This window comes from Vicugna pacos, chromosome 20 (assembly GCF_048564905.1).
Source record: "Vicugna pacos chromosome 20, VicPac4, whole genome shotgun sequence".
Lineage (NCBI taxonomy): Eukaryota > Metazoa > Chordata > Mammalia > Artiodactyla > Camelidae > Vicugna > Vicugna pacos.
In genome coordinates this window covers 6,775,792-6,802,322 of record NC_133006.1, presented here as the reverse complement: position 1 = coordinate 6,802,322, position 26,531 = coordinate 6,775,792, and the positions used below count along the sequence as shown (strand labels likewise).

The window sequence follows — 26,531 nt, the reverse complement described above, 5'->3', positions numbered from 1 at the left end:
ACTGTGGCCCTTGGGGAGGATGTCAGGACAGGAGAGTTACTTCCATGGGCTTGGAGACCTGGACGGTGGCACAGAAACTCCAAGTAGGCAGAAAGGGGCCACCTCTGCAGCCCCTGGGACCACCGATGACACAGTGGCCGGGGAGGGATGAGGAGGAGTCCAGCATCAGTGACCAGTGCCTCCAGCATTTCCGCTGTCCTTGGCTCAGACACTTGCTAGGGCATTTAGGGCAGAGTAGGGAAATGAGATTTCAGAGAACTTTGTGTGACGTCCATATTCACAACTTACAGACAAAAAGCCCCTCGAGCATCACTTGCTCAGAATGCTGGATACATCCTAGAAAGAAATAAAATAACTAGAGAAAAGCCATGTCTTATGTTTCAAATAATCCCACCAACCAGTCCTGTGAGGCCAGGAGAGGCTGGTTAGCCCATTGTGGTCGCCAGGGAACAGCCCTGTCCACAGTGTGCCCTTGGCAGTGCAGAGAGCCCCATCCTGCAAGGCCCTCAGCCCCACCCCTCTACCTGAGCTGCTCCAACCCTTGCCTGTGCTCAGCAGGAGGTCCAGACCCCACCAGTCCTTCACACCTGCTCTCCTAGAGACCTTCCCAAAACCCCTGGGCAATTATCTGAGTTCTGTTAAATCCCGAATTCAGGGAGTGGGCGTCCTTGTTACGTAACCTTCAGCGTTTCAGAAAAACTATGTTCATTTCTATAAAGGTGCCCAAGGTTGTTCCATTACGTGGTGCAAGGCTGAGCCTTACCCCATTTGGCTCAGGGCTGACATGGCGGTGGGGGCATTTGTGTAGGAAAGCAGGGCCACAGGGCTGGCAGCCTACCAGGGTCCGGATCGGGCCACTGGGGCACTGCCAGACGTGTGATTTCAGCAGCCAGCACCACACTGAGGGGACACGAGGGACAGCCTGCAGCCTGCAGCCTGGCAAGGGGCACAGTGCAGCTCACAGCAAGGGGATACTAGCCCCAAAGATGGTACAGAGAAGACCCTGCAGAGAAGAGACACATCCTGGTGGTCAGGAAGACATGGCCTGGCAAAGCTGCCCTCCTCTGAGGTCCTTGTGCAACCATCCACCTGTCCTCGAGAGCATCCCTGCCTCCACCAAGGTGGGACACATGGAGTTCTGTCTACTAGGAAAGAATCCAGGTTTTGTCCCTGAAAAGCTGAGAACACACAGCAAGAGGGCATCAAGAAGTGGGGGTGGCAGGGACGTGGGGCCCCAGCCAGTGGGTGACGTACCGAGGGCCATGGGAACAGAGTGTCTCACGGTTTAGGAGGTGTTTATAAATGTGGAAGGAGGAAGGCTTAGGAAAAGGATTGGGATTGGAGGTGTGGTAGTTACACAGTATGTACCCAGAGACTTAAAAACATCTGTGTACATGAGCTGGTTCTGTGCTGAACAGGCCTAGAAGGGCAGATATGCTGGTAGCAATGAGCACACAGATAAGTCTCCAGTATCATCCTCTCCTGAAGGAGCCGGGCTCCTTAGGGAAATGTCTGACTCCGGGGCTGGGCAGGAGCCATGCAGCATGAAATCTCTCTTATGCCAGAAAGCAGGGAGGCCCCCGTGAACCACGGGGCCTGTCCAGACGGCACGGGGCTCCCACACCATATCTGGGACAACGTGAGCATCAACGTAACTTCTAGTCAGTTACAACCTGTTGAATAAAAACTCGAGTGCATATTAATACAAAGAAAGAAAAGGCAGGAAGAAAAGGCTCTTGCAGAACGCCAGTGAATAAGGGAGTGACACCTGATGGTACCCGTGAGGTGCTCCTGAGGCTGCCCGGCGGGGGCGTGCTGAGGAACAAGGTGTAAGGGTTCTCGTTCTCGTTACCAGGGAGGAATGGTCAGTTTAAAGGGAGAAACAGAGACAGCTGCCTGTCCAGGTGATCCAGGTTAACGTCATCCAGTCCACGCGGAGCAGGCCAGCCCGGGTGTCTCCTGGTATGGAAGGCGCTCTTCCTGGGTCTGGTCACAAAGGACCGTGGAAGCCCTGGGTCTGTCCAGGGCGTGAAGATGGGAAAATCGAGGTGCTGCCCCGGGTGGGAGGGGCTGAAGAGCCGTGGCCCTGACCACATACCCCGCGTGGGGTCTGGGTTGGACAGGGTCCCAGCCAGTGTTGCTTCCCTGATGAGAGGGTCCTCAGGGTGGATTTAGGGCGGTGGGCACTGGCTGTGCAGCGGGAGCTGGAGCGGAGGTGGGGGTGCAGGCCTGGAGCGGGCACACTGGGCTGCTCGCAAGTTGGGGGGGCCTGGAGGGCTTTGTGTGTTCCTGCCGTTTTCTTCCTCGTTTGAAATTATCTCAGAATATTTCATTTTTTGAAAAGCAGATTGTGACTTGATCACCAGCGTTCCTTGCGGACCTGGTGGTCAGGACCGTGTTGGATTTGGGGTCTCCTTTGTGTATCTGCAGGTGGTGCCCATCCTTCCGCATGCGGTGCAGCATTTGCCAGCAAGGGCGTCATCTACGAGACCTTCCCCCGCGCAACCTGCCATCCTGCAGGACTCGCATCCACGCCATCGTCAACAACCAGGTAACCCAGGCTCCGGGCGGGCTCTGGGGTCTTGCAGCAGAGAGGCCACAGTGCCAAGTAGACTGTCCTGAGGCTTCTCTGCTCACATCCGTCGTACTTAGAATGGCACGCTGTTATTTAGATGCTTGTTGTTTGTCGATTAATAGCTTGGACAACACAGGAAACTTTTCTCTAAAGTGGAGAGATTTTAATTACACTATTTAAGATCATGATGTTATTTTAGAAATGTTCACAAGCATATAGATAGCTCTTCTTTTTTAAGACACCAGGATTCTACATACACAGTTTTATATCCATTTCTTATTTACCATAGCATTTTTTCAGGTCATCATATAGTCTTAAAATATTTGGAGGGGGGCAGGTAATTAGGTATTTATTCATTTATATGGGGGTACTGGGGATTGATCCCAGGACCTCGTGCATGTTAACCACAAGCTCTACCTGACCTATATTCTTCCCCCGCTTAAAATATTTTAATGGAAATATCCATTATAGATTGTTTCATAAAACAAGATACTGCTCTATTGTTAGACTTTTAAGATTCTCATTTTTCACTGTTTCAAATAATGTGTGATGAACATTCTTGTATTTCTGCTCAACTCAAACATTTTACTGTTACGTGTGTTATTTCCTGTGCCACGTATCCAAAGGTGCATCTCAGCAACTCTGAACTTTCATGTAGCAGATACTCGAGTGCCTTTAAGTACAAGCACCGCGTTAGGCACAGAAAGGGTGTGCTCCCTGCCATCACAGAGCTTGCAGTTCAGTGCGATGGGCTGGGGCCTACCAGGTATTGGGTTAGGAAGCAGGTGTTTCTCTGAGGATTTAACCTTTAAGTGGAAACTCAAGGTCAAACAGGGAAGAGCTGGGGAGCAGAGGAGCAAGTCAGGGAAGGGGTCCTCTGTCCAAGGGAGGGGGCGAGGCCATCACACCTGAAATTTGTTTTTTGCGAGAGAAAGCGGCCATCGGCCAGTTTCTGCAAGGGCCCCAAGGAAAGAGGGTCTTACATCCAGTGCGCTGAGAGGCCATGGGAGGAACGAAGCAAGGAAGGGACCAGAGACTGCTCGTTTGTAATAATGGTTTGTTGCTACGTGCAGAGGAGCTAAATGGAGACAAAGAAATAGTTGCAGCTGTCCTAGCAAAGAATAGAGGGGAAGAAGGGAAATTTTAAATGTGATAGTAAACATGGTGGTCAGTATGTAGGAAATGCCAAAGAGCTGAAAATGTACAAGGCTTGACACAAAAAGGGGCGAAGAACACTGAGTATGAATAAAACACACAACATGATAACAGCTGCCGTTCATGGAGGGCCTGCTCTGTTCCAGACACTGAATTAGGCCCTGCACATACATTCACTTAATGTTACCATGCAGTAGTCGGTGCTGTCATTCCCTGTTTACACAAGAGAGAATGTAGCAGAGAGAGTGAAAAACTTGCTTGAAAGTCGGTATTTGATCTGCTTTCTTTCATAGAACAGTACCAGGAAAAATTTTGAAAAAATGTCAAGGAAAGAGGAAAGTCTAAAAAACAAGCAAGGATGGGGGATGTAAGTCAGTGGTAGAGTGCGTGCTTAGCATGCATGAGGTTCTGCGTTCAATCCCGTCTCTCCACTTAAAAAAAAATTCAAACGAACAAAAAACACCATCACTGAACTGTGTTTTAAACAGATTACCAAGAACAGAGTACTTCCTACTTTTGGGTAGGGGCTGAAGTGCTAACAGGAGTGGTCTTCAATCCGGAAAAAGTGCATCAAGAATCATTCAGAGACATTGGAAGCCTAAGATACAGGGGTGTTGTTTGTTTTGTTTTGTTTTTCTTTTCAGAAAAAAATGTTTCCATGGGAGGACCCACTTGGTAATCTCTTACAAATCCTGGCAAGTAGAAGAAGTGCCAAAGACTTTAAAATTTTGGTTTAAAGGAATAAAAAGGACAGGTTCTAGTCCCTGGGAAAAGACCTGAATAGATTCCCAGCTTAGAGGAGGGACGTGTCTCTGTTGTGGAGTGCCACCCAGGCCCTTGGCTAACTCCTTTCTTACACCTTTCTCCTTTATTACGTAGTCTAGGCGCGCGGCCCGGAAATATGATGTGGACAGTGGTGTAGCCGTGTGGCTTCTTACCTACTTCAGCAAGCCCGCTCGGAAAGCTCTGCTTCGTGGGTTGGTGGAAGCCACACGTGGTTCTCGCTGCCGCCCTGACAGGTCCAGCGCTTTATCAGCGACAGGTGGAGGCGCAGAGCTTAGGAGAAGAGCTCCTTGAACTCAGAATCAGGGTTCAAAGTTTTGAAGGTTGAGACATAAACAGCAAGGGTTAAGTCGAGAGACAAATACTGAACATTAAATTTTTATTAGCTTTTTTATTGTTGTAATTTACATAAGGTACCATTCTTTTTTTTTAATTGAAGTGTGGTCAGTTACAACATGCCAGTTTCTGGCATACACCATCACGTCCCAGTCATGCATATATATATACGTAGATTCATTTTCATATTTTTTTCATTAAAGGTTATAGCACTGGATTTACCCGTTTTGTTGTGTCGTTCTCTCAGCTTTGACAAATTCATGCAGTCATGTGACTGTCATCAGGCTATGAGTTGAATCACTCCAGGAAGCACTCCTGTTGTAGCCCAGCCCCAGGCAAGCGCTACGATTCTGCACTTTCCAGAACGGCTTTATTCGACATTGCCCCTTTGAGTCTAGCTGCCTTCCTTCAGTGTAACCCGCCCGACATTCGTCCATGGGCTTGTGTGTTTGTTCCTTGTGATTGCTGTGCAGTGTTCGGTGGTGTGGTTGTGCCATAGTTTGCTTATCCATTCATCTGTTGAAGGGAATCTGGATCGTTTCCAGCTTTTGGCAATTATGATTAAAGCTACTGCAAACACTCACATACTGATTTGGGTGTGGACATCAGTTTTTCTTACTCTTTGTAAATACCTAGGAGTGGAATTACTGGAGTATATAACCAGTGTGAAATATATCTCACGTGGCCTACTCTGTGTTTCCCTGAAGGAAATTGCGGGCTGTGGGTTTTTCGCTTTCTTGATACTGCCTTTTGAAGCACTGAAGTCGGGGGTTTATTTTGGTTTTGTTTTTACTTCTGTGTTTTCCTCTAAGAGTTTAGGTTTTTAGTTCTTCCATCGATGATCCATTTTGAGTTAACTTTTGTGTGTGACGCAGGGAAGGGGCCCAGCTTCATTCTTTTGCACCTGGATACCAGCTGTCCCTGCATCTGTTGTGGAAAAGATCTTTTTCCCCCCAAATTGACTTGGCCTCATTTAGTTTCTTGAATGTGTAGATTTGTATCTTTTGACAAATTGGGGGAATTTTCAGGCACCATTTCTTTTTTTTTTTTTCTTTTTAACCATCTTCACTCCTTCTTCCTGTCTCCTCACCCCCCACGTCTGGCAGCCATCAGTCTGTTTTCTGTGTCTATGACTTTGGGGTTTGTTCTGTTTTATTTTCAATTTCACATGTAAATGAAATCATACAGTATTTGTCTTTCTCTGTCTGACTTATTTCACTAAGTGTAATGCTCTCAAGTTCCAACCAAGTTGTCACAAATGAGAGAATTTCCTTCTTTTTTATGGATGGATAATATTCCATATATATATTCCATATATATATGTATATATATACCACATTTTCTTTATCCATTTGTCCATTGTGGACACTTAGGTTAACCTGTTTCCGTGTCTTGACCACTGTGAAAATGCTGCAGTGAACATGGGAGTGCAGACATCCTTTTGAGATAGTGGTTTTGTTTTCCTTCCAATAAATACCCAGAAGTGGAAATCCTGGACTATATGATATTTCTATTTTTAATTTTTTGAGGAACCTCCACACTGTCTTCCCTAGGGGCTGCACCAGTTTGCATTCCCACCAACAGTGCAGTTCCCTTGTCTCCACATCCTCCTCAACACTTGTTGTCTCCTGTCTTTTTGGTCATAGGCGTCCTAACAGGTGTGAGGCCACAGCTCACTGTGGCTCTGATCTGCACTTCCCTGACAATTAGTGATGTTGAGGACCTTTCCATGTACCTGCTGGCCGTCTGTGTGTCTTCTTTAGAAAAATGTATATTCAGATTCTCTGCTCATTTTTCAATCAGATTTTTTTCTATTGAGTTGTATGAGGTATTTACATTATGTTAGGTATTAGTGCTTTATCAGATACATGATTTGCAGATGTTTTCTCCCATCTGGAAGGTTGCCTTTTCATTTTGTTGATGGTATCCTTTGCTGTGCAGAAGTTTTTTAGTTTGTTGTAATCTTAGTGTCTGCAAATCTCGAACTCCCAATTTATCTCTTCCTGTACCCCTTCTCCGCTGGTAACCATAGGTTTGTTTTCTATGTCTGTGAGTCTGTTTCTGTTTTGTAAGTTCATTTGTGTCTTTTCTCTTAGATTCCACATATAAGTGGTATCATACGAATACCATACTGTTTTGATTATGATACAGCTTTGTAATATAGTTTGAAATCAGGAGGTGTGATGCCTCCAGCTTTGTTTTTCTTTCTCGAGGGTGCTTTGGCTGTTGGAGGTCTTTGGTGGTTCCATACAAATTTTAGGACTATTTGTTCTATTTCTGTGAAAAATGCCATGGGAATTCTGGTCAAGATTGCATCAAATCTGTTGATTGCTTTGAGTAGTAATGACATTTTAACAGTATTAATTTTGCCAATCCATGAACACAGAATATCTTTACATTTATTTGTGTCATCTTCAATTTTTTTAATCAAAATATTATAATTTTCAGTGTACATATCCTTCACCTCTTTGGTTAAAATTTAGTCCTACAGACATTATTTGTTCAGCCCTAACTTCTCTTTCCTTTTAGGACTCTGTAACAGAAATGTTAGATATTTTGTTACAGCCCCACATTTCCTGAAACTTTGTTCATACTTGTTTAATTTGGAGGGGAGGGTGGTAATTAGGTTTGTTTATTTATTTCTTTAATGGAGCTGCTGGGGATTGAACCCAGGGCCTCCTGCATACTGAGCACTGAGCATGCACTCTGCTTCTGAGCCATTCCTGCCCCCTGTTCATGTTTTTTTAGAGTCGGTGATTTCTATTCCATCTTTAAGTTCACTGAGTCTTTTCTTTCTTCTCTCTATTCTGCTGTAGAGCACTTCCATTCAGGGTTTTTTTTTTTTCCTATGTTTTTAATTTTTCAGTTCTTAAATTTCCATTTGGTTCTTCTAATATCTTCTATATTTTTCCGAGTTCTCATTTTTTCATATGTTTCAGGCATGTTCATAACTTTTATTGAAATACTTTATGATTCTACTTTGAGTCTTTCTCAGATAATTCTAAAATCTGTCATCTCAGTGTCAACTTCTAAATGATTGCTTTTTTTCTCATTCAGGCTGAGATTTTTCTGTGATTTTTGAATGAACCTGGACATTTTGGGCATGAGACTCAGAATCTTCTGTTACAACAGGTGTCCTATGGACATCTCAGGTGAGGGTGGGAGTCCAGGTTCCCCACCCTAGGTCTGTTGATACCAGTTGATACTGGGGGGGTGGGGGTGGGGTGAGACAAGGGTGCTTTCTTACCACTCCCTGCGTGACCTCCACTGACACCAGGGATGGGGTGGGTACCTAATTACCATCAGCCTAGGCTCCCCCTGGGCCCTGCTGGGATGGGTGGGGTGGACCACAGTGTGCCCTGTGGGGTTGGCTGCAGCCGAATGATTATCGCATACAAGTCTGGACTGCTCAGCAGCCTGTCCCTGGTCCTCTGGTCAGAGAGAGCCACTCTCGTAGGAACTGCTCCCGGTCTATGCCTGTTGGCGTTTCTGCGTTGCCCACTCCTCCAGAGCTAACTCTGGGATATATGAGGAAAAAGAGAGCCCCAGGAACTATCACGGTCATTCCTCGGGGCCTGAGGTCCCTGGCTGATCTGCCTCCTTCTCTCTGCCTTCCGAGTTTATGTTTGTTTTGTGTATATAAGACCCTGGGGTTTTAATTGTACTGAGCAGGAGAAATAGGAAAAAGTTCGTCTACTCCATCTTCCAGAAGTGGTAGTCCCTACGAGAACTTTTTCTTAAGTGTAAATTCCTTTTCTTTAGTAAATATAAGATGAACCAAGTTATCTGATTCTTCTGGAGGGAGCTCTGTTAGTCTCTGTCTTGCATGGAATTTGTTCATTTCACTGAAGTTGTGAAATTTGTGGGCATGATGTTTACAGTGTTCTCTTACTAGGGTCTGCTGTGGTAGCCCTTCTCTGACTCTTGATACTGGTAATTTGTGTCTTTTTTATTCTTCATTAAATAGATTTTTTGTTGTTTTCAAAGGAGCAGATGTGGTTTCATTGTGTTTTCTCTACTGTTTTCCTGTTTTCTATTTCGTTGCTTTTTGCTCTTTGTTATTCCTTTCCTTCTACTTGCTTTGGGTTTAATTTTGTCTTCTCTTTGTAATTTCTTAGATCATTGATTTGAAACTTTCCTTTTGGCAACATAAACATTTAATAATGTTTCGATTGAAGAATCTCATTACACAAATACAGTACAGGTAAGCCTTTGGTTTGTCAAACTTCTTGTGATAGAAAGTCAAGCATTTTGACTGACTGTGAGATCGTGTCCAGAGTGTCTTAGGATGGCATGATGTCTGGAAACTACCCTACAAGGAATGACTCAGGAAGACGTGTAGCCTAGGAGATAGAAGACTCCTAGAAGCATGAGAGCTGTTTTCAAATAAATGAATGAGTCACTAGCAAGGAATGTGATGGGCGGAGTCTGCAACCATGGGTAGCAATTACCAAGAAGCAGATTTCAGTTGGGTAAAAAGAACTTGCAACAATCAGACCTGTTCCATCCGGGGACCAGCTGCGGGACTGAAGCAGACGGGACTCCCAACAGGATAAACTAAGGCAGTGTGGTATCAGCCTAAGGGCAAACATACACATCAATGGAACATTTATGATCAATCAATTTTTGACATATTTGCCAGTTACTCAACAGGGAAATGACACATCTTGAATCTTGCTGACCACTGCACAACACTTATTCAAAATAGATCATAGACCTGCCTGAACATCAAAGCTAGAAAATATGGAAGCTTATAGACCTGCATCGTCCAGTATAGTAGCCACTAGACACATGTGGCTCTTCAAATATAGATAAATTCAAATTAAATTAAAAATTCAGTTCCTCAGCTTCCCTAGATACATTTCAAATGCCAGTATCTGTGTGTGGCTACTGGCTACAGATACAGAAGTTTTCCACCACTGCAGAATTTCTGTTGGATGATGCTATCCCAGTAGAAAAGAAAGGAAAAAAAATCTATAAGATCTTAGGGTAGGCAAAGGTTTTTCAGATAAAACACAAAGTACAGAGACTATGTTAAAAAAATAGAAAAATTGTACTTCATCAAATTTTTAAAGTTTTGCTCTTTGAAAGAATATATTAAGAAAATTAAATGCAAGCCACAGACTTGAAGAAAATATTTGCAATACATAACAAAGGACTTGTATTCAGAAAATACAGTTGCTTATAAAGTTAAGAGTACGCTTACAGTCTAATCCAGTAACTCTACTCCTGCTACCCAAGAGAAATGGAAACATCTCTATACAGACTTGTAAATGAGCGTTCACTGCAGTGGCGTTCAGTGTCGTTCTGCACTGGAAATAACCCAGCTTCCTCTAAACAGGTGAATGAATTATCAAAATGATACAGAGTCATACAACGGAATACTATTCACCAACAAAAAAGGAATAAACTATTGGTAGACAGAACATCCTGAATGAATCTCAGAAACATTATACAGAATGAAAGAAGCCAGGAACAAAAGGCTAGATAGTGTATGACTCCATTTATATGGCACCCTGGAAGAGAAGATTCTAATCTGTAGTGATTAGCAGACTAGGGGTTACTACAGCTGGACAAGGGGTTAATTATCTGGAGAAAGGCACAAGAAAATGTTATGAGGCCATGAAAATATTCTATAGCTTAATTGTGGTGATGGTTTCACAGTCACATACATTCGTCAAAACCTATCAAAATATATACTTAAAAATGGATGATGCATTTTATTGTGTGTAAATTATACCTCAGTTAAATTTTTTAAGTTAGCCTATTTACTGAATATATACAGTAAACAAAGTCAAGCTTTAGCTTATATTTTGGACTTTAGGAAGAAAAGGAGAGAAAGAGAAAGACAAGAGATAGGAAACTAGAATACAGGGGGAAGGGTACATAGCTCAGTAGTAGAGGGCGTGCTTAGCGTGCATGAGATCCTGGGTTCAATCCCCAGTACCTCCATTAAATAAAAAGTAAATAAATAAACCTAATTACCCCCCCTAAAAAATAAAGTAAAAACAATTAAAAATAGAATACAGATCGATTTCAGGCAGTTTTGAAATTGTGAAATGAGGAGAGAGGGAAATAGTCAGTTTGATTTGTTTATTTTTATTTGAAGGATCTTTTGTGTATCAGAAATACAACCATTACAATTATGTTTGCCTTCAGAATTTTCTTCCCACTGAGGAACGTTCTGTACAGATTTCATTTCATAAGCATTTATACAGATTTTTATATAAATACATATATTTGGGAAAAGATGTTTCTTTGCCAGTTTCCAATGCAGAAATTAGATAATAACAGGTATAAAAAGTTATGTGGTTGAATACTTCTCTTTAATTTCCATGCCAAAAGACCAGAATCTCTTAATATTCAACAAACTCTTATAATTTCATCAGCGGTTAGTCTTGTGGAATGCTCTGTTTGGCACCAGAAAACCACATCATTCCACTGACAATTAGATAATGTGGTCATGTCCTTAGAAAGCACCAATATAAATGAAACATCAGAAAAATGTAACTGTGAATTATGACTTTCCTTAGCAGCATAAGTATTTTTTTCCGGTTATCTACTCCCCTACTTTTTACCCAAACTGACTAATTTTCTACCTCATGTTCAACGTTTTCAAGGCATTTAATTAGCCTGAAATGTTTAAACTTCTTCAAAGCCCTATTTTCCTACTTACTGGAAGACAATATGGGATCTGGGGGTTTTAACCAAGACATCACATAGTGCTTTTTGTTTTTCACAAATTTTTAAATGGAAAAAATATGTTTTGAGTACATGATTTCTTATCTAGATATGGCAAGTTTCAGTCAAAGAATAAAAACCAGTTTCACCAGAAGAAAGTGAGGATTTTTATTGATTTCCAAGGAGTTATTTAATGAATGAATTTCATGAGGATGAAATAGGAAAATTAGTTGCAGTTATCAGCCACAATGTGGTTTGAGTCCACGCAATGTTCATCAAGTCAGATGGATTTATTCAGGAGAAAAATGTTATCACCTCCTCCAGGAAGCAAAGGAACCAAGCAGCATTGCCCATTGGCACTGCCAGCAATGAGCACAGAAGCCACAGCCTGGATTGCATGCAGCCTGTCTAGTTAGTGTTAAAAAAGAGATGTTCCCTTGTTGGCTGCGGTAACGGAGGTACTGCTAATGGTGATGATGGCATTAAAATAGCAAGGGCCAAAAAGAGGAATTCTGCTTTACACGTTTACAGTTACTCGATGGTAGGATATTCCTATGAAGAAGCTTTTTTAATTCTGTTACACAGAGGACTAGAGGAGGAGTTAGGATCAAAATCTGAGATGAGATCTGCCAATTGTCTGTATGGGTCAAACTTGTCCTGATAACCTCGGGATTAGTCACAAATGACGCAATGGTAGCTAGCCTGGGACATCCAGTGGTAACCATAGTAACGGCTCACCTCCACCAGGTATCCACCATAGGTTGGGCACTTGTTCTGTACTTTTAAATTAATTTTCGCATCTTAACACAGTCCTGCATTGGTATAATTGCCATTCTCTTGCCAAAGATGATTCATCTGTGTTCCAGGTCCCCTTTTAAGAATATTACTCTACTCACCAACATCCTAGGTTTGTAGGCACCACCATTACCCTCCCTTATATGATCTTCATACTAACAAATATGATTCAAAAATAATTTCAAATCAAGTCTTGGCAAGAGGTACATATTTTCAAACACTGCATGAAGCTGGCCCTTAAGTTCACAGACTCATTATGGAGGAGGTTGGTAGAAGAGGCCTGGGAGTTGACAAAGAACAATTACAAAATTGCAAAACAGGGTTAAAAACAAAAAGGCTATCATGACGGAATGCATAGGGCATTAGGGGAACACTTGGGAGAGCTCCCCAAATTGAACTGGGATAGTCACTGTGAAGGAATCCTGCAAAGGACGGGAAGACAGCACGCAAAGTCTTCAGCTGCGCTAGATAAATTGTAAGGCCGTGAAACAGTCCGCTAGATGAACACAGCTATGGAATGATGAGATGGCCTCCGGTCACCAACTAAACATTGCATTGCAACGTGGGCGATAGAGAGAGAGAAAGAGCACGTTTTAGTCACAATCAGATTGAAAACATGAGCTTCAGAGCCTGGCAGATGTGGGCTTGAATCTTGGATTCATCCTGTCTAGTCATATGAAGCTCAGTGTCTTCATTTTTCAAATGAAAATAATGTTACCTCCGCCCAAGGAATCTGTAAATACCAAAGGGGGCACGTCTTCAAAGACGTGGAATCAGTAATTCGATTACTGCTATTACTAACGTCTCTCTTCTGACTTCCTAATGTAACTGTCCTCCTTGACAGAACTCATGAATTCTGCGCTACCTACGCTCCAGTTCCGAGGGCTCTGGAACCTGCCTGGGGCCACTGACGCTACCTGGAGACAGAACAGCATTTATCTTCGACTCTCTGAGTGTTCCTGAGACAGCAGTCCTCTCTTCCTTGAGCTAATGCTTCTAAAATTTTCACAAGTTTGCCTTAAAATGAACAATAGAATCATAGTATAATGCAGCATAAAACCAGTTAGAGCCACCTGTCTTTTTCCCCCCTTTTCCTACGTGGGTACCATTTATTCCTATGAAGGCTTTAAAAGATCTTCCCCACTTCCCATTTCTTGAGATGATCATGTGATTTTTGACTTTTCTTTTGTTGATCGATTTGTATGTATGTTGAACCATCCTTGTGTCCCTGGGATGAATCCAACTTGATTGTGCTGTGTGATCTTTTTTGTATGTTGTTGGATTCAGTTTGGTAATATTTTGTTGAGAATTTCTGCCTTTATGTTCATCAAAGTTAATAGCCTGTAATTTTCTTTTTTGGTAGTGTCTTTGTCTGGTTTTGGTATCAGGGTGATGGTGGCTTCATAGAATGAGTCTAGGAGTATTCCCTCCTCTTAAATCTTTTGGAAGAGTTTGAGAAGGGTTGGTATGAGTTTGCATGTTTGGTAGGATTCCCCAGTGAAGCCATCTGGTCCTTTGCAGGGAGGTTGTTTTGGGTTTTTTTCTGTTTTGTTTTGTTTTTTACTGATTCTATTTCACTTCTAATGATTGGTCTGTTCCAATCATCTGTTTCTTCTTGATTCAGTTTTGGTGAATCCCATTTCTTGATAAGGTGTGAAGGAGTACTTGTCAGTAAAGTGAAAGCCGGACTAGCTGGCAACACTTATAAAAAGGAAAAGTAAATTTTCTTAAGTGGAGTTAAATATATTATTATCAAAGGGACCCCTGTACAGGTAGGTTAGAAATAAAGACTGTTTCTGAAATCTTAAAAGAAAATAAATTCTGAAAATATCTGTTGACTTGTAACATTCTTTCCTTTTATCCTCAACAAACACCTTTCTTAACCACAGACTTCCTGTTTCTTCTGCATTATTTATTTGCATACATAAAATGCTAATTTGCAATAACATTTTGCATCTAAAAATGATGTTAACTCCCACGATTTGTGAGAAAAGCAGTCCTTTAACAGTGCACTCCACTCCTTACCCTTCTCTAGTCTCCCTGTTTTTTTGTTTGTTTATTTTTTTTAAACTGAGATTCTATTTCCCTGGGCCCATAAATGTAGAAATAGAACACAGGGAAATATCAACTACACTTCATCTCTTCACTTATGTGACAGAGGCTCTTCCTTTGAATACAGGTGAGGCCACCACTGTGATGAACGCCTTCCTCCGTGGCAGTGCCACTCCAGCTCCGTCACCCCTAGTCTGTGTCCTCACTGGTTCCTTTCTGACCTATACCTGCGGTAGATTTTCCCAGTCCCCCATGCCTCGCCCACATTGCCTCAAGGATGTGCTCTTTCTACCCACCCCTCCTCACCAAACAAGCTGCCCTCTGCCCTTTTGCCTGTCAGTTGTGAAAGGACCAATCAGCCCTTTTTCCAAAGCACTGAGCAATCCTCAAAGGCTCAGCTGTCCAGTGAATTCTTTCTAGTACCGAAGTTTGAGTCTTGTGAAAAGGAAATACATTTCCAACAGTATTTCTGAAATGACTTCAAATACTCCTGACTTTCTTAGTGTTTTATCATTTTATTCCCTTGTCATTTATAACAAATTCTTAAATACATTTCTTTCCAGGATCTCTGGATCTGGAAATACTTACTTTCTTATATTGCAGAGAAAGAAGTTTCTTATATTGCAGGGGTGGGATAACCACTGTTCAATAAATGAAGCAAGGAGGCCGTTAGACCAAGTAGCTTCAGTGCCTTAAAGGCACCCCCCTCCCAAGCAAACCAACACCTAAGCCTGAAACTCCTCAAGGTTAAGAAATTGACACCTAAGGGCAGCCAATCACAAGCAGCCACAAGGCTTTCCCAGGGAGGTGGCTTCAGCGAAAGCCAATCAAATCATTTCCTTGCTTTGCTCCCGCCTCTTCTCGGTAAAAGTTTGTCCAGGTTCCATACGTGGAGTCCTACTAGCCACTTACAGTTTGTTGCTGTTGTGTTAAGATTAACCCCTGCTCAAGAAAACGCTCAACATTTTTACTGTGTCTCAGTTTACCTTTTAATGCCACAAATGACTGACTTGTGAGTTAAACATGGTTGCCTAAGCGCCTCCCCTTTCTAATATTTTTTTTTCTCTTTTTTGGGGGGGCTGGAGGGGTAATTAGGTTTATTTATTTTTAACGGAGGTACTGGGGATTGAGCCTGGTGTCTGCTAAGCATGCGCTCTACCACTGAGCTATATACCCTCCACCCTTAATAATTCTTAAGGAAAGTTCAGAACTTTAATTTGTTAAGGCTACTTTTGTGCCCGCGTGCATGCTCTATCCTAGAGAACGTTCCGTGAGCACTTGAAAAGAATGTATATTCTGTTTTGGGGGGATGTAATGTCCTAAAAATACTATTTCAGTCCAGCTGTTTATTGTGTCATTTAGTATTTCTGTTGCCTTATTAATTTTCTGTCTGAAAGACCTGTCCAGTGATGTTATTAGCGAGGTGTTAAAGTCTCCCTCTGTTAATGTGTTCCCATAAATTTCTTCCTTTGTGTCTGTTAGTATTTGGTTTCTGTATTTAGGTGCTCCTATATTGGGTGCACATATGTTAACGGGTGTAAACGCCTCATCTTGTATTGCTGCTTTGATCATTATGTAGTGTCCTTCTTTATCTCTCTTTATGGCCTTTGTTTTAAAGTCTATTTTGTCTGATACGAGTATTACTACTCTTGCTTTCCTGTCATTTACATTTGCATGAAATAGATCTTTTTCCATCCTCTATCGATCTGTGTGTTTCCTTCACCATAAAGTGGGTCTCTTGTAGGAAGCATATTGTAGGCTCTTGTTTTATTATCCAGTCTGCCATTCTGTGTCTTTTGATTGGAGGATTTAGTCTATTGAAATTTACAGTAATTATTGATAGATGCGTGTTTATTACCATTTTGAACTTTGTTTTCCAGTTGATTTGATATTTCTCCTTTGATCCTTTCTTTTCCTTTTTGTTTTACTTTGTGGTTTGATAATTTTCTTTTGTATTAGCTTGGTTTCTTTTTGGTTTTGTGACTCTTTTGTATGCTTTTGATTTGTGGTTACCCTGTTTTTCAAGTATGTTAAACCATTACTATATCTGTTTGCTTTAGACTGGTAGTCATGTAGGCTCAAACACATCCTGAAAAGAACGAAAAAAAAAAAAGGAAGAAGAAAAAAACAGTATTTCCTTGGTCCCCTCTCCCACCTTTTATGGTTTTAATGTCCTTTTTTACATCTTCACATTTATTCTCTTGCATTTCATTGTAGTTTTAACATTTCCGAGTGCAGTTTTCTCCTTTCTATAACTTCCTGCTTTTTCCCTATTTAGAGTAGACCTTTTAATATTTCTTTTAGGGTGGGTTTAGTGTTGCTAATTTATTTTAGTGTTTGCTTGTATGTGAAATGCTTTCTCTCTCCTTCTATTCTGAAGGATAGTCTTGCCAGTTAGAGTATCCTAGATTGCAGCTTTTTCTCGTTTAGGACTTTGAGTATATCTTGCCACTCCATTCCAGCCAGCAATGTTTGTGTAGACAAATCAGCTGAAAGCCTTATGGGGGTTTCCTAGTAACTAACTCTGTTTTTCTCTTGCTGCCTTTAGAATCCTTTCTTTATATTCAACTTTGGCCATCTTAATTATAATATGTCTTGGTGTAGGTTTGTTTGGGTTCTTCTTGTTTGAGACCCTCTGTGCCTCCTGTACTGGGATATGTTTTCTTCTTTGGCTTTGGAAAGTTTTCAGTCATGATTTCTTCATATACCTTTTCTATCCCCTTTTCTTTTTCTTCTCCTTCTGGGATCCCTATTGTGCGTAGGTTGGCACGCTTTATATTACTCCATAGGTCCCTTATACTGCTTTCGTTGATTTTTACTTGCTTTTTTGCTTTTCTGTCTCCTGTTCTGCTTGGGTGACTTCTTATGCTGCCTTCTAAGTCACTTATTTGTTCCTCTGCATTATCTAGGCTGCTTTTGACTGCCTTTAGTTTGGCTCTTGTATCAGCCATTGAGTTGCTGTTTTTAATTGGCTCCTCTTTATAGTTTCTATTCCTTTTAAAAAAAAATAGTATTCTGAGTGTTTTTATTCATTGTCTCTCTCATCTCCTTCAGTGCTTTTATCACCCCCCTTTTGGAAGTCACGATCTAGTACACTGTCTAGGTATGTCTCATTTTTCGTTCTTTCAGGGGACTTCTCTTGTTCTTTTAATTGACAGTGGTTCCTCTGCTTCTTTATTTTACTTATATTTCTCTGACTCTATGGATTTAGGAGTATCAATTATTTACTGTGGTCTTAAAGGCTGTTTTTTATTTTAAGTGGGAGCATTCCTTTGTAGACTGAGTGTCTAATAATTTTGTCATGAGGGCTGTTTTTATATGGATGGTTGACACATCTTTCTTCCATGTACATTGGCTGCCATCCCTTTGATTGGGGGTGTGATTGGTGTTGTGGTGATCAGATCCTGCCCTGATTGTTGTTGAGCATGGCCTCCTTTTTTGTTCTGTGGTTGTCAGAGCCCTGACAGGGGCTGGTCTGCTCCCTGTTGTTGGAATAGAGGCTGGTGGCCCTGTTTCTGAGCTGCACTGTGTGGTAGGCCGGGTTGGAGTGCTTCAGCTGGGCAGAAGAGTTGCTAAGTTTACCTCCACAGGAGACATCGCTGGGCAGTGCCCTCTGTGGTGCTCTCTGTCACTTGTTACGTAGGCTTACAAAGTACTCTTTGTTGACACTGCCCTTGTCCCTGCCTTAGTCATGGGAATGTCAGTGACCTGCTCTGGTGTCTCCCGGGTTCTTCACCTGCAGAGCGACCAGTGCAGGTCCGCTGATGTGCGGCATTAGGACCCACCAGGGGAGCATGCGGTCACACACAGGGATGCACGGCGCACCACGGGGTCAGTGCAGACTCCAGCCCTGCCGTGCACGGGCAGGTACGCAGGCCTGTTGTGAATGCCGTGCCTGCCCCTGCCGTGGGCCAGAGCTCCGCCTGTGGCTTGTTCATCTTAGCGGTGCGGGTGCACAAAGGTGCCAGCGGAGCAAATCCACTCCCTCTGCCTGGGGCTGTGAACAGATCTCAGTCCTGCCTGGGAGGTTGTAGGCCGCCTGGATGTGGATTCAGGTTTCAGCCTCACCTCCTCCTGGGATCAGGCACCAGCTGCTGCGCTGGCTGTGGCCGAGCCCTGCCCCTCTTCCCGTGAGAGCACACCAACAACGGAGCCAAGCGGACCAAGCAGCAATGGCGCGGCTGCATTGTGCCCCTCCCCGCCACGTGCCTCAGCAGGGGCACTTTTTTATGGGGCCCCAGGCTGTTCTGTTCCGCACGCCCCCCAGCCAGAGCTCATAGCGCCCTCTAGTCCCCTGAGGCTCCTCTGTGCAGTGAGCCCAGCCCTCTCCCTAGGTTCGTCACCTATCCCCAGCAGCCAGCCCCGGCCTGTCCCTGCCGGCTCGCGTCTAGGGCTGGGGAGCCCCGGAACCCTCTGCCGATTTCTCCTAGTTATGTCCGCCAAGTGGCCGCTGTTCTCTCCCCCAAGCCCTGGAAGCGCCACTTCTGTCCCCGCTGACCTCCCGGCTGGAGAGGGGCATCCCAGCCCGCAGGCACTTTTCCTCCTTTGCCGCTCCCTCCCCACAGAACAGTTCCCACACCAATTTTGTTTTTCTTTTTCTCTTTTTTTTCCCTCCTACTGCGTTTTGTGAGGAATCTTCTTGTATTTCGAAGTAGATGTTCTGCCAAAGCTCAGCAGGTGTTCTGTGCGAATGGATGGATCTGTAGATGTAACTGTCGGTGTACTCGTGGGAGGGGGTGAGCTGTGCATCCTTCTGTTCTGCCATCTTGGCACTCCCCCTCTGCGTAGCTTTTAAGATAAAGTTTTGTTAAAACAAAGTCTTCGCAGCTCAGTTAACTAAAAGCTCAGTTTACATCTGGTCTTTTCAAACCACAACAGACTCTTGAGTTTCCCTATTTCCCCTTATGCCCCATGGCCCTCAAAGATAAGCTCTTAATATTTTAGACACAGAGCTGCTGATTTGTTGTGTTGACAGTTTACACAGTGTACTGTACTATGTACAAGGACGTGTGGTGTGGCTGTTCACTGTAATCTCTAGCTTTCTGCTTCCCCCAGCACAGCCAGATCTAAAACTGAGGAACAGCAGGCGTGAGCTTGAACCTCTCCCTTGACAATACAGTCATCAATCTGAAGCTTCATTAGATAAACTAAATCATACCAAGATAAAGAAGTTAGACAAGACATCAAAATATAAACAACTCCATTCACTGTGGCTTAGGTGTTGCATTTATAAAAACTTTGTGATTTTTTTTGTCTTCTTTGGAATGAGTAAGTTTTAAGGAAATAAATCTAACCCTACTTACAAAACTGAGAAAATGTTCGGGCTAAATATACATAGTGGTAGTTGATATGATTAATGGAATGAGACCAAGCTACTGTAGGTGGTTCATGGGTACAGCTGTGTATAGGTGTACTTTGCTGCCCTCTACTGGGCACCAAAGGACGGTCCTCAGTTCCATCTTAATGGAAAATCTCTCCATGATGGAAATTAGATAATTATCTGGTAGAGTTCAAAGAACCAGGAATAAAATACAGTTGATATAACTACAGCTAGTAAAATAAAATACAGACCAAATACCCCAAGACTGTAAACCCCAAGGGTTTCTTGATTTTTTTTCCCCCTAAATTGTTCCCACTTGACATTTTAGACCAAGATGAGGAAAATCTGGCCAAGGGAGCCTTTACTGAAGTTCTACCCTGAAGGCTGAGAGTTCCACTCTGAATGGCAGTGATCCAGATTAGCTTTATCAGGATTAGTTACACAAACATAACATGTTTTGAATGAGTTTTTTAAATATTTCATCTCAAAATTTGCTAAGCCCACATTCCTGTGTGGCTCTGGTAAATTCCAGGTTATTCTGGAATTATGCCATGGATTAATTTTTTTGTTTTACCTCATTTAATTTTCATAATCCGAATCCTTATTTTTAGGTACATAGTATTTATATTCCCCCATATGATAAAGGAAGAAATTTAGGTTCAATGAGGTAAATAGATTTTTCTGAAGACTCATCCTAGGAAAAGTGGGACTCGAACCTAGGCTGCCTCACTACAGAAGCCATGTCCTTGTAACTACACCAGAAGTCCTTGCATGGAATGTGCTGATACACCACTCTGGTGTGAAATATACTTGCAGGAAAAAATCATTCACCTGCTCATTCTTAAAAAAAAAAATCGGTGTATCATGAGTTAATCTCAAATTCGTCCAAGGCAAAAAATACATTAAGACATAACATATCATGATAAATTACTGAAATATTTCATCTTGAGATGCCAACTTGAAAAGCAGATACTGAAAGTAAATACGGTTTGTATTCCCCTAGGTTTTGTCCTAAGAATTCTCCAGGATTTCCTGATCCCCCAGCCTTTGCTCATTTTCATTCCCTCAGCGTGACTTGGTGATCTGCTGATGCCTCCTCGCCTTTAGGTTTATAATCGTTGCTTTAGGGGGGCTTTCCCGACCCTCCTCTGCATAACTTGGGCGTGGACTGCCCCGCAAACACCGTAGACAGAGAGGCTTTAACAGCAGGAGTGTATTTGCTCTCGGTTCCTGAGGCAGGAAGTACTGAGATCAGGGTGGGCTGCCTTCCTGGCTCTCGGGCAGGCAGTTGCCTTATCATTGCGTGCTCACATGGCCCTCCCTCCCACGGGTGCAAGTGAAGAGAGAGGGAGATTTCCCTCTTCCTCCTTTTATAAGGCCACCAGTCCTATCGGATTAGTACCCTATTCTCATGCCCTCATTTAACCTGAATCACCGCCTAAAAGCCCCATCTCCAAACATAGTCACATGGGAGCTAGGGCTTCAACATAAGAATTTGGGAGGGACACAGTTCAGTCCAGAACATCATCCCATATGTTTCTTTAGCACTTTTTCCTTCCTTAGAACAAATGTATTGGAATCACCTGTTCACCTACCTGTGCCTCATCAGACAGGAGTGCCCTTGGGCCAGACCAGGTAACTGTCACCACTGTTCCCTGGCTCAGTCCCTGGCACATGACGGTCACATGCTCAGAGCTGGTGGGATGAATACAGAGCAGAATGAAGCTTCTGTTCTGCTCCCTCAGCAGGTCTCACAGGTTGTAAAAGTAATCAGCAGTAATTCAGCTGTTGGATGAACTTGAAAAATGGGGTTTCCAGTTGCATATCAAGCTTACAATTTAATGTAATTCCATATTTATTTTGGTTGCATGGTAACAAGAAAAGGTTGATGTACAGCTAAGTAGTTGCAATTGAAATTGTAGTAGCTAACATTTCCTGAGCACTTCTAATGCCCGAGTCACTTTTCTAAGTGTATGTTTACATCCTTTATTTCTTACAACCCTATGAAGTATGTACTGTTGTATTGAATACATGAGGAAATTAAGGTACAGGGAGATTTAGGAATTTGTCCAAAGTCATGTGGTAAATACCTGTGATCGAAATAACACCTCAACTGATTCTGGAGCCATTCTGCTTAACCATCATGCTCCATCACCTCCCAAATGGTAACAGTTTTTCAGATGTGTAAGAATTTGCCTTGCAATCTCAGAGTACTCTTCAGTTACAGAGAAATGTTTCATCTGAGATACACGCAATGACAATCCGATGGCAAAAAGTAACGCACTGTGAGCTTCATGTGTGTTAAGAGTATATGATCAAATGTATTTCAATGTGATAAAAAAATGCTGTCATTCCAGGGGGAGTAGGACCATCAGGCTGTGAAGCAGGTGCCTGGGCTTTGCTGGAGACAGAACATCAAAACAAGTCTTCAGTTGAGTCAGCTGCCGAACGTCGTGGCTGGAGCTCCTTCCACAGTCCTCACCAGTGTCGTGAAAGGACACGTCAGTTAAGCTAAGCTCGGATCACCAGCCATCCCTGGGCCAGGAAGCAGGTCCTGCACCTGCCCAGGTGAGTAGCACACCCAGTGAATTTCCAAGTTCTTACCAGTGATTTCAGAACAGGGTAAATAACTTATTATGTCCATGGAATAAATGGCCGTGTGATATGAATAATATACTCAACCATCAGTTAACACCAAGTTTAAAGAAGAAAAGACACAGAATTCAGGCCTGTACAAAACTTTATTGTACTTTGAATAACAAGCATGTCACGAAGTTTCAGGCAGGATAAGGATAAAAGATTCCAAATTATGTTCCTTACAGAAGCATTAAGTACAGTACATAAAGACTATTTGTAATATTTTAAAGTCTGCTAGAAATATCAAGACACACTAGGATCTGTGTTGTTACCTTTCCTGTCAACTAGAGTGTTTATTCCCATTAGCTTTGCTACAATAAAAGTTAACATATATGAACATACACATGTAATAAGTGAAATGGAAAATGAAGGCATACAACAAACATTCCAATTACTAAGCAAGTATGAACAAAGGAATCTTTTCAGTTTTCTAAACTTAGGATTTTGTTTGAACATATTGACCAGGTACAATGAAACTTTTTTTCCAGAATGTTTTCAAGGTTACATACTTTGACCCGTCCCAATGTAACCAATGTTTTCTTAGCATAATCACTCATGGAATGCTTTGAGAATTTGCCAGTGTAATCAGAAGCACGTTAATCTCTCTCAGTGGAGATATTCAGAACACTGAACCACCAGCAGTGCCTCGCTGCTGCCTGGGAAGCACCGACACTGGGGTAAGAACTGAAATGGTCTGTTCCGAGCTGAGTATCAGCCCTGATCCCCCCTCCCGTGGCCAGAGGCACGCCGGGGCTGCTGTAGAAGCATGAGCTACGAGATATGAAACATGAAATTCACACAGACAAGAAATTGAACTCAGACCCTCCGCTGCACGGAGGCTGAATGTGAAAGTCTTCACAGTGACTGAAATTGACTGGCTGACAGGCAATGGTGTGTTTTGTTTTGTTTTTATATTCGACTTTTATTAAAATGAATGGACTTACAAGAGACCCTTGAGATTTAGTTAATGCTGCTAATCCAAAGGCTCTGAATAACGGGGGAGCCTTTAAAATCAGTACACGTGACCTTTCTTCCTTAAGGAAAAAGCAATAGTGAAAACACCGAGGTACTTTAGTTTCTTTTCAAGGGATTACTGTTGTTATCTTCCTGAGATGCAAAGACCACAAAAGAAGAGCACCACGCCTGGGCTGCTGAGCGAGGCATCCGACACTAATAGTTTGGTCCTTTTCTAAAGGGATCTCTTCCCACGATGACGCTGAAACACAGCGAGGGGTCGCAGATGCCCGGGGGCCCCGGCTGCCCTTGGGTTCCGGGTTTCCCGTGATCTCCGTCTTTCCCGGGGAGACCCGGGTCTCCCCGAGGACCTTCTTTGCTTATTCCCGGAGGGCCCTCTGGACCTAGGATGGGGCGTTAGCAATACATGAACAGAGGAGTTTGTTTTGGTTGCAGACGCAACTGAATCTGTAAAACATTTAAACTGGGAAAAAGAATCTCTTGAAGGTTTTACATGTTTGCACTAATGTGAAAAGAGGAGGTGTCCTCTTGCTAATTCTGTGTATCTTCCGGTTTGAAAAGAACCATCCCAAACAAAGTTTCCTAACACTAGGCCAAACTGTGTTACTGTAGAAATCACATTGCTGGTTAAGACACCAGCTGACATTCTAGTATTTCAGCTTGTACACTGTCCAAACTGTTTCTTCCTTGTAGCTTCTCTTTTGCCAATGTTATTGTAAACCGCCGAGTGCTGTATCAGTAAGCTGGAACTCTAATAAAGGCACGTTTGTGCCGTCTCTGCAGTAAAGCCGTCTATCTCCATTCTACCTGGTTTTTAGTTTCCTCATCTAAATACACTGTCATGACCACAGTGTAATTATCATCAATACACAGAGGTGTTCTAACACTAATTTGTGAACCATAGTCTAGTTGGTTCAATCAGCATGCTCAAAGAAAGTTAACTTAGGATATTGGCCTTTTAAAATTGATGACCCCAAAATAACAAAAACAAAATATCTAGGTTTGGGGACGGAAGAGAGCGGTCTGGGGCACTTTCTACCACTAACACTTCCTGCGACTGCTGCTAATAAGCGTGTATGCAGTGCGTAACTACAGTGGCAGGTATTGTTCAGAATATTTAACACAAACAGTATTAACTCATTTGATCTTCTTCCAACAGTTTCATGGTGCAGATGACACGACATCACTATTTCCCAAATGAGGAAGCTGTCGCACGGCATAGTTAAATAACACCGCCAGCGGAGGCTGAGCTGAGAGTCAGTGTCAGCGCGATGCTGCTGCCCTGAGAATCAGGAAGACCTCACACGATCTACACTAGGTAAGCGTGAGCACCTAGAACCATGAGAATGAGTCTAGGAGTCTAAATGATAAGCCAGAGAGAACCCTGAACGGCTGATGAACGTAAGAAAAAACATTCTACTACTTAGAGCTCAATGTGTTGAATCTGAATCACTTGAAACAAAAGTCTTAGTTTCAAATTTTTGGACGTAAATTTATGATGGTTTTCTTAAGCAAAATGTGCAGCCACACTGCTGAGCATACACGAGTTCTCACCTGGGGGACCAGGAGGGCCTTGTGCTCCAGGGTACCCAAGCCCTTGGCTCCCCTTTTCTCCGTTTCGTCCTGGAAGGCCTGCAAAGTGCCAGAGAGGGGAGTAAGCTTACTTTGCCTACAAGATCCTTTCCTCCTAGATCGGTTCTTTCAAAGCTGATAATACACACATTGAAAGAAAAAGAAATCTTTTAAAAATAGCTTGCCACTGATTTATTATTACTAAGGGGAAAGAGAATTTTTGAAAAATTCTAAAATGACCCATGGTCTAGAAAAATTTAATGGAGATTAAATAGTAAGAAAGGAAAATGGTTTTGAATCATTAGCCCTTTCTGTTAATTGTAGTCCTTTTATTATGTTGATGGAACATCTGCATTGTTCATACAATCTTAAATTAAAAGGAACAAGTTACCCACCAGCATTTCACATAGACATTCAGGGGCACAGAGGAGGAAGTGATGGGCTACTGGGAAGTTTGGTTGCAAAACATAATTTTTCTTATAATAGAACAAAATTTTAAATAAGGAAACAGAAGTTACCAAAGTCAAAATAAAGGAAATGGGGGCTGTGATGTTCCATTTAAAGACCTTATTAGACTCAAGCAAAATTTCTGCGTGCATTGTCTGCATCTTCTGATGGACAGCTTCACGTGCTTTGTAACCTAGACCTTTCTCTCTTAACTTTAGGACAGTCTTTCAAGATACAGAAGAATTGTTCTATAACTCAGTTCACCAGCTATTTAAAGACTTAGGGATACAAAAAATGTTTTGTCTTCGAGAAAACAAAGATGAACTCTTGTCTGTTAAATCAGTTTAGGGTGTGAATCCAAAACATACCCTTTCCTGTTGTTCACTGGCCTGTGCACATAAGTACCTTTTAATCCTCTGGCACCTGGGCGTCCAGGAGCACCCATAAATCCAGGAACACCATCTCTTCCTGGCAAACCAGGGAAGCCTCGGGGACCTTCTGGGCCCACAGGACCCGGCGGCCCAGGAATACCAGGGGAGCCGTGCTGGGACTGGCAATGGTCACAACTTGGAATCCTTCCACTCTGCAATAAGACTGGTAGCTGGGCTTAGAAACAGAGAAACCACATCTCTTTTGTTGAAATGGTGAATGGGCATTAATAGTCTCAATTTTTTTTTAATTTACAGATGTCTACCCCTTGGACAGTAATTTCACCCCTAGAAATTTACCTGTGGAAATGTTCATTGCTCTGTGCAATGATTTTATGTGGCAGTTGCATCAAACAAGGGGAAAAAAGTTAAGTGCCCCCATAGAAAGAAATTTGTAAATTAAATTATAGCCATCATATTTATAAGTAAAATGACCAGAATGGTGGCAGAAAAGAAAATTTAACGGGTGGTGAAATAATTATAAATTGCTTTATTAAAAAGATTAACAAGGGGTACATATACTGTTTTATCTTTATAAAAATATTTATCTAGATAAAAATCAGGTTTATAGCTGTCCTGTATTTTCTTCTTTATCTTCTATCTTTTATAGTTTCTACAAAGAATTTGTATTACTTTTGAAATCTGAAAAGTTATTAAAATCTCTATGAGACTTACCTCTTAATACATCAGTGCAAACTTGTCGAATAAACTGTTCTGAAAATTCTCTCCCCTGCATCAAATTATTAGGGGTTATAACTTGCACGCACCAAATGAA

General features: G+C 42.5%; 1 protein-coding gene and 1 long non-coding RNA gene across 4 annotated transcripts in view; one reads left to right on the top strand and one right to left on the bottom strand.

The window, feature by feature from the left end:
- The first annotated feature begins 2,438 nt into the window (after positions 1-2,438).
- LOC140687667 (uncharacterized) lies at positions 2,439-26,480 on the top strand. Its single transcript, XR_012062088.1, has 4 exons — positions 2,439-2,551; positions 22,055-22,265; positions 24,469-24,627; positions 25,547-26,480. It is a non-coding gene; the product is annotated as an uncharacterized lncRNA (long non-coding RNA).
- Positions 22,420-26,531, bottom strand: part of COL21A1 (collagen type XXI alpha 1 chain) — a 164,679-nt gene continuing 160,567 nt past the window's right edge. For all 3 annotated transcript variants that reach the window (XM_072944782.1, XM_031688670.2, XM_072944783.1), the window contains 4 exons: positions 26,432-26,486; positions 25,734-25,934; positions 24,864-24,941; positions 22,420-23,692 (listed from right to left, as the gene is read on the bottom strand). In XM_072944782.1, the coding sequence (XP_072800883.1) occupies positions 23,505-23,692; positions 24,864-24,941; positions 25,734-25,934; positions 26,432-26,486 (522 nt within the window). In that variant the 3' untranslated portion in view covers positions 22,420-23,504. The remainder of the gene's footprint in view (positions 23,693-24,863; positions 24,942-25,733; positions 25,935-26,431; positions 26,487-26,531) is intronic.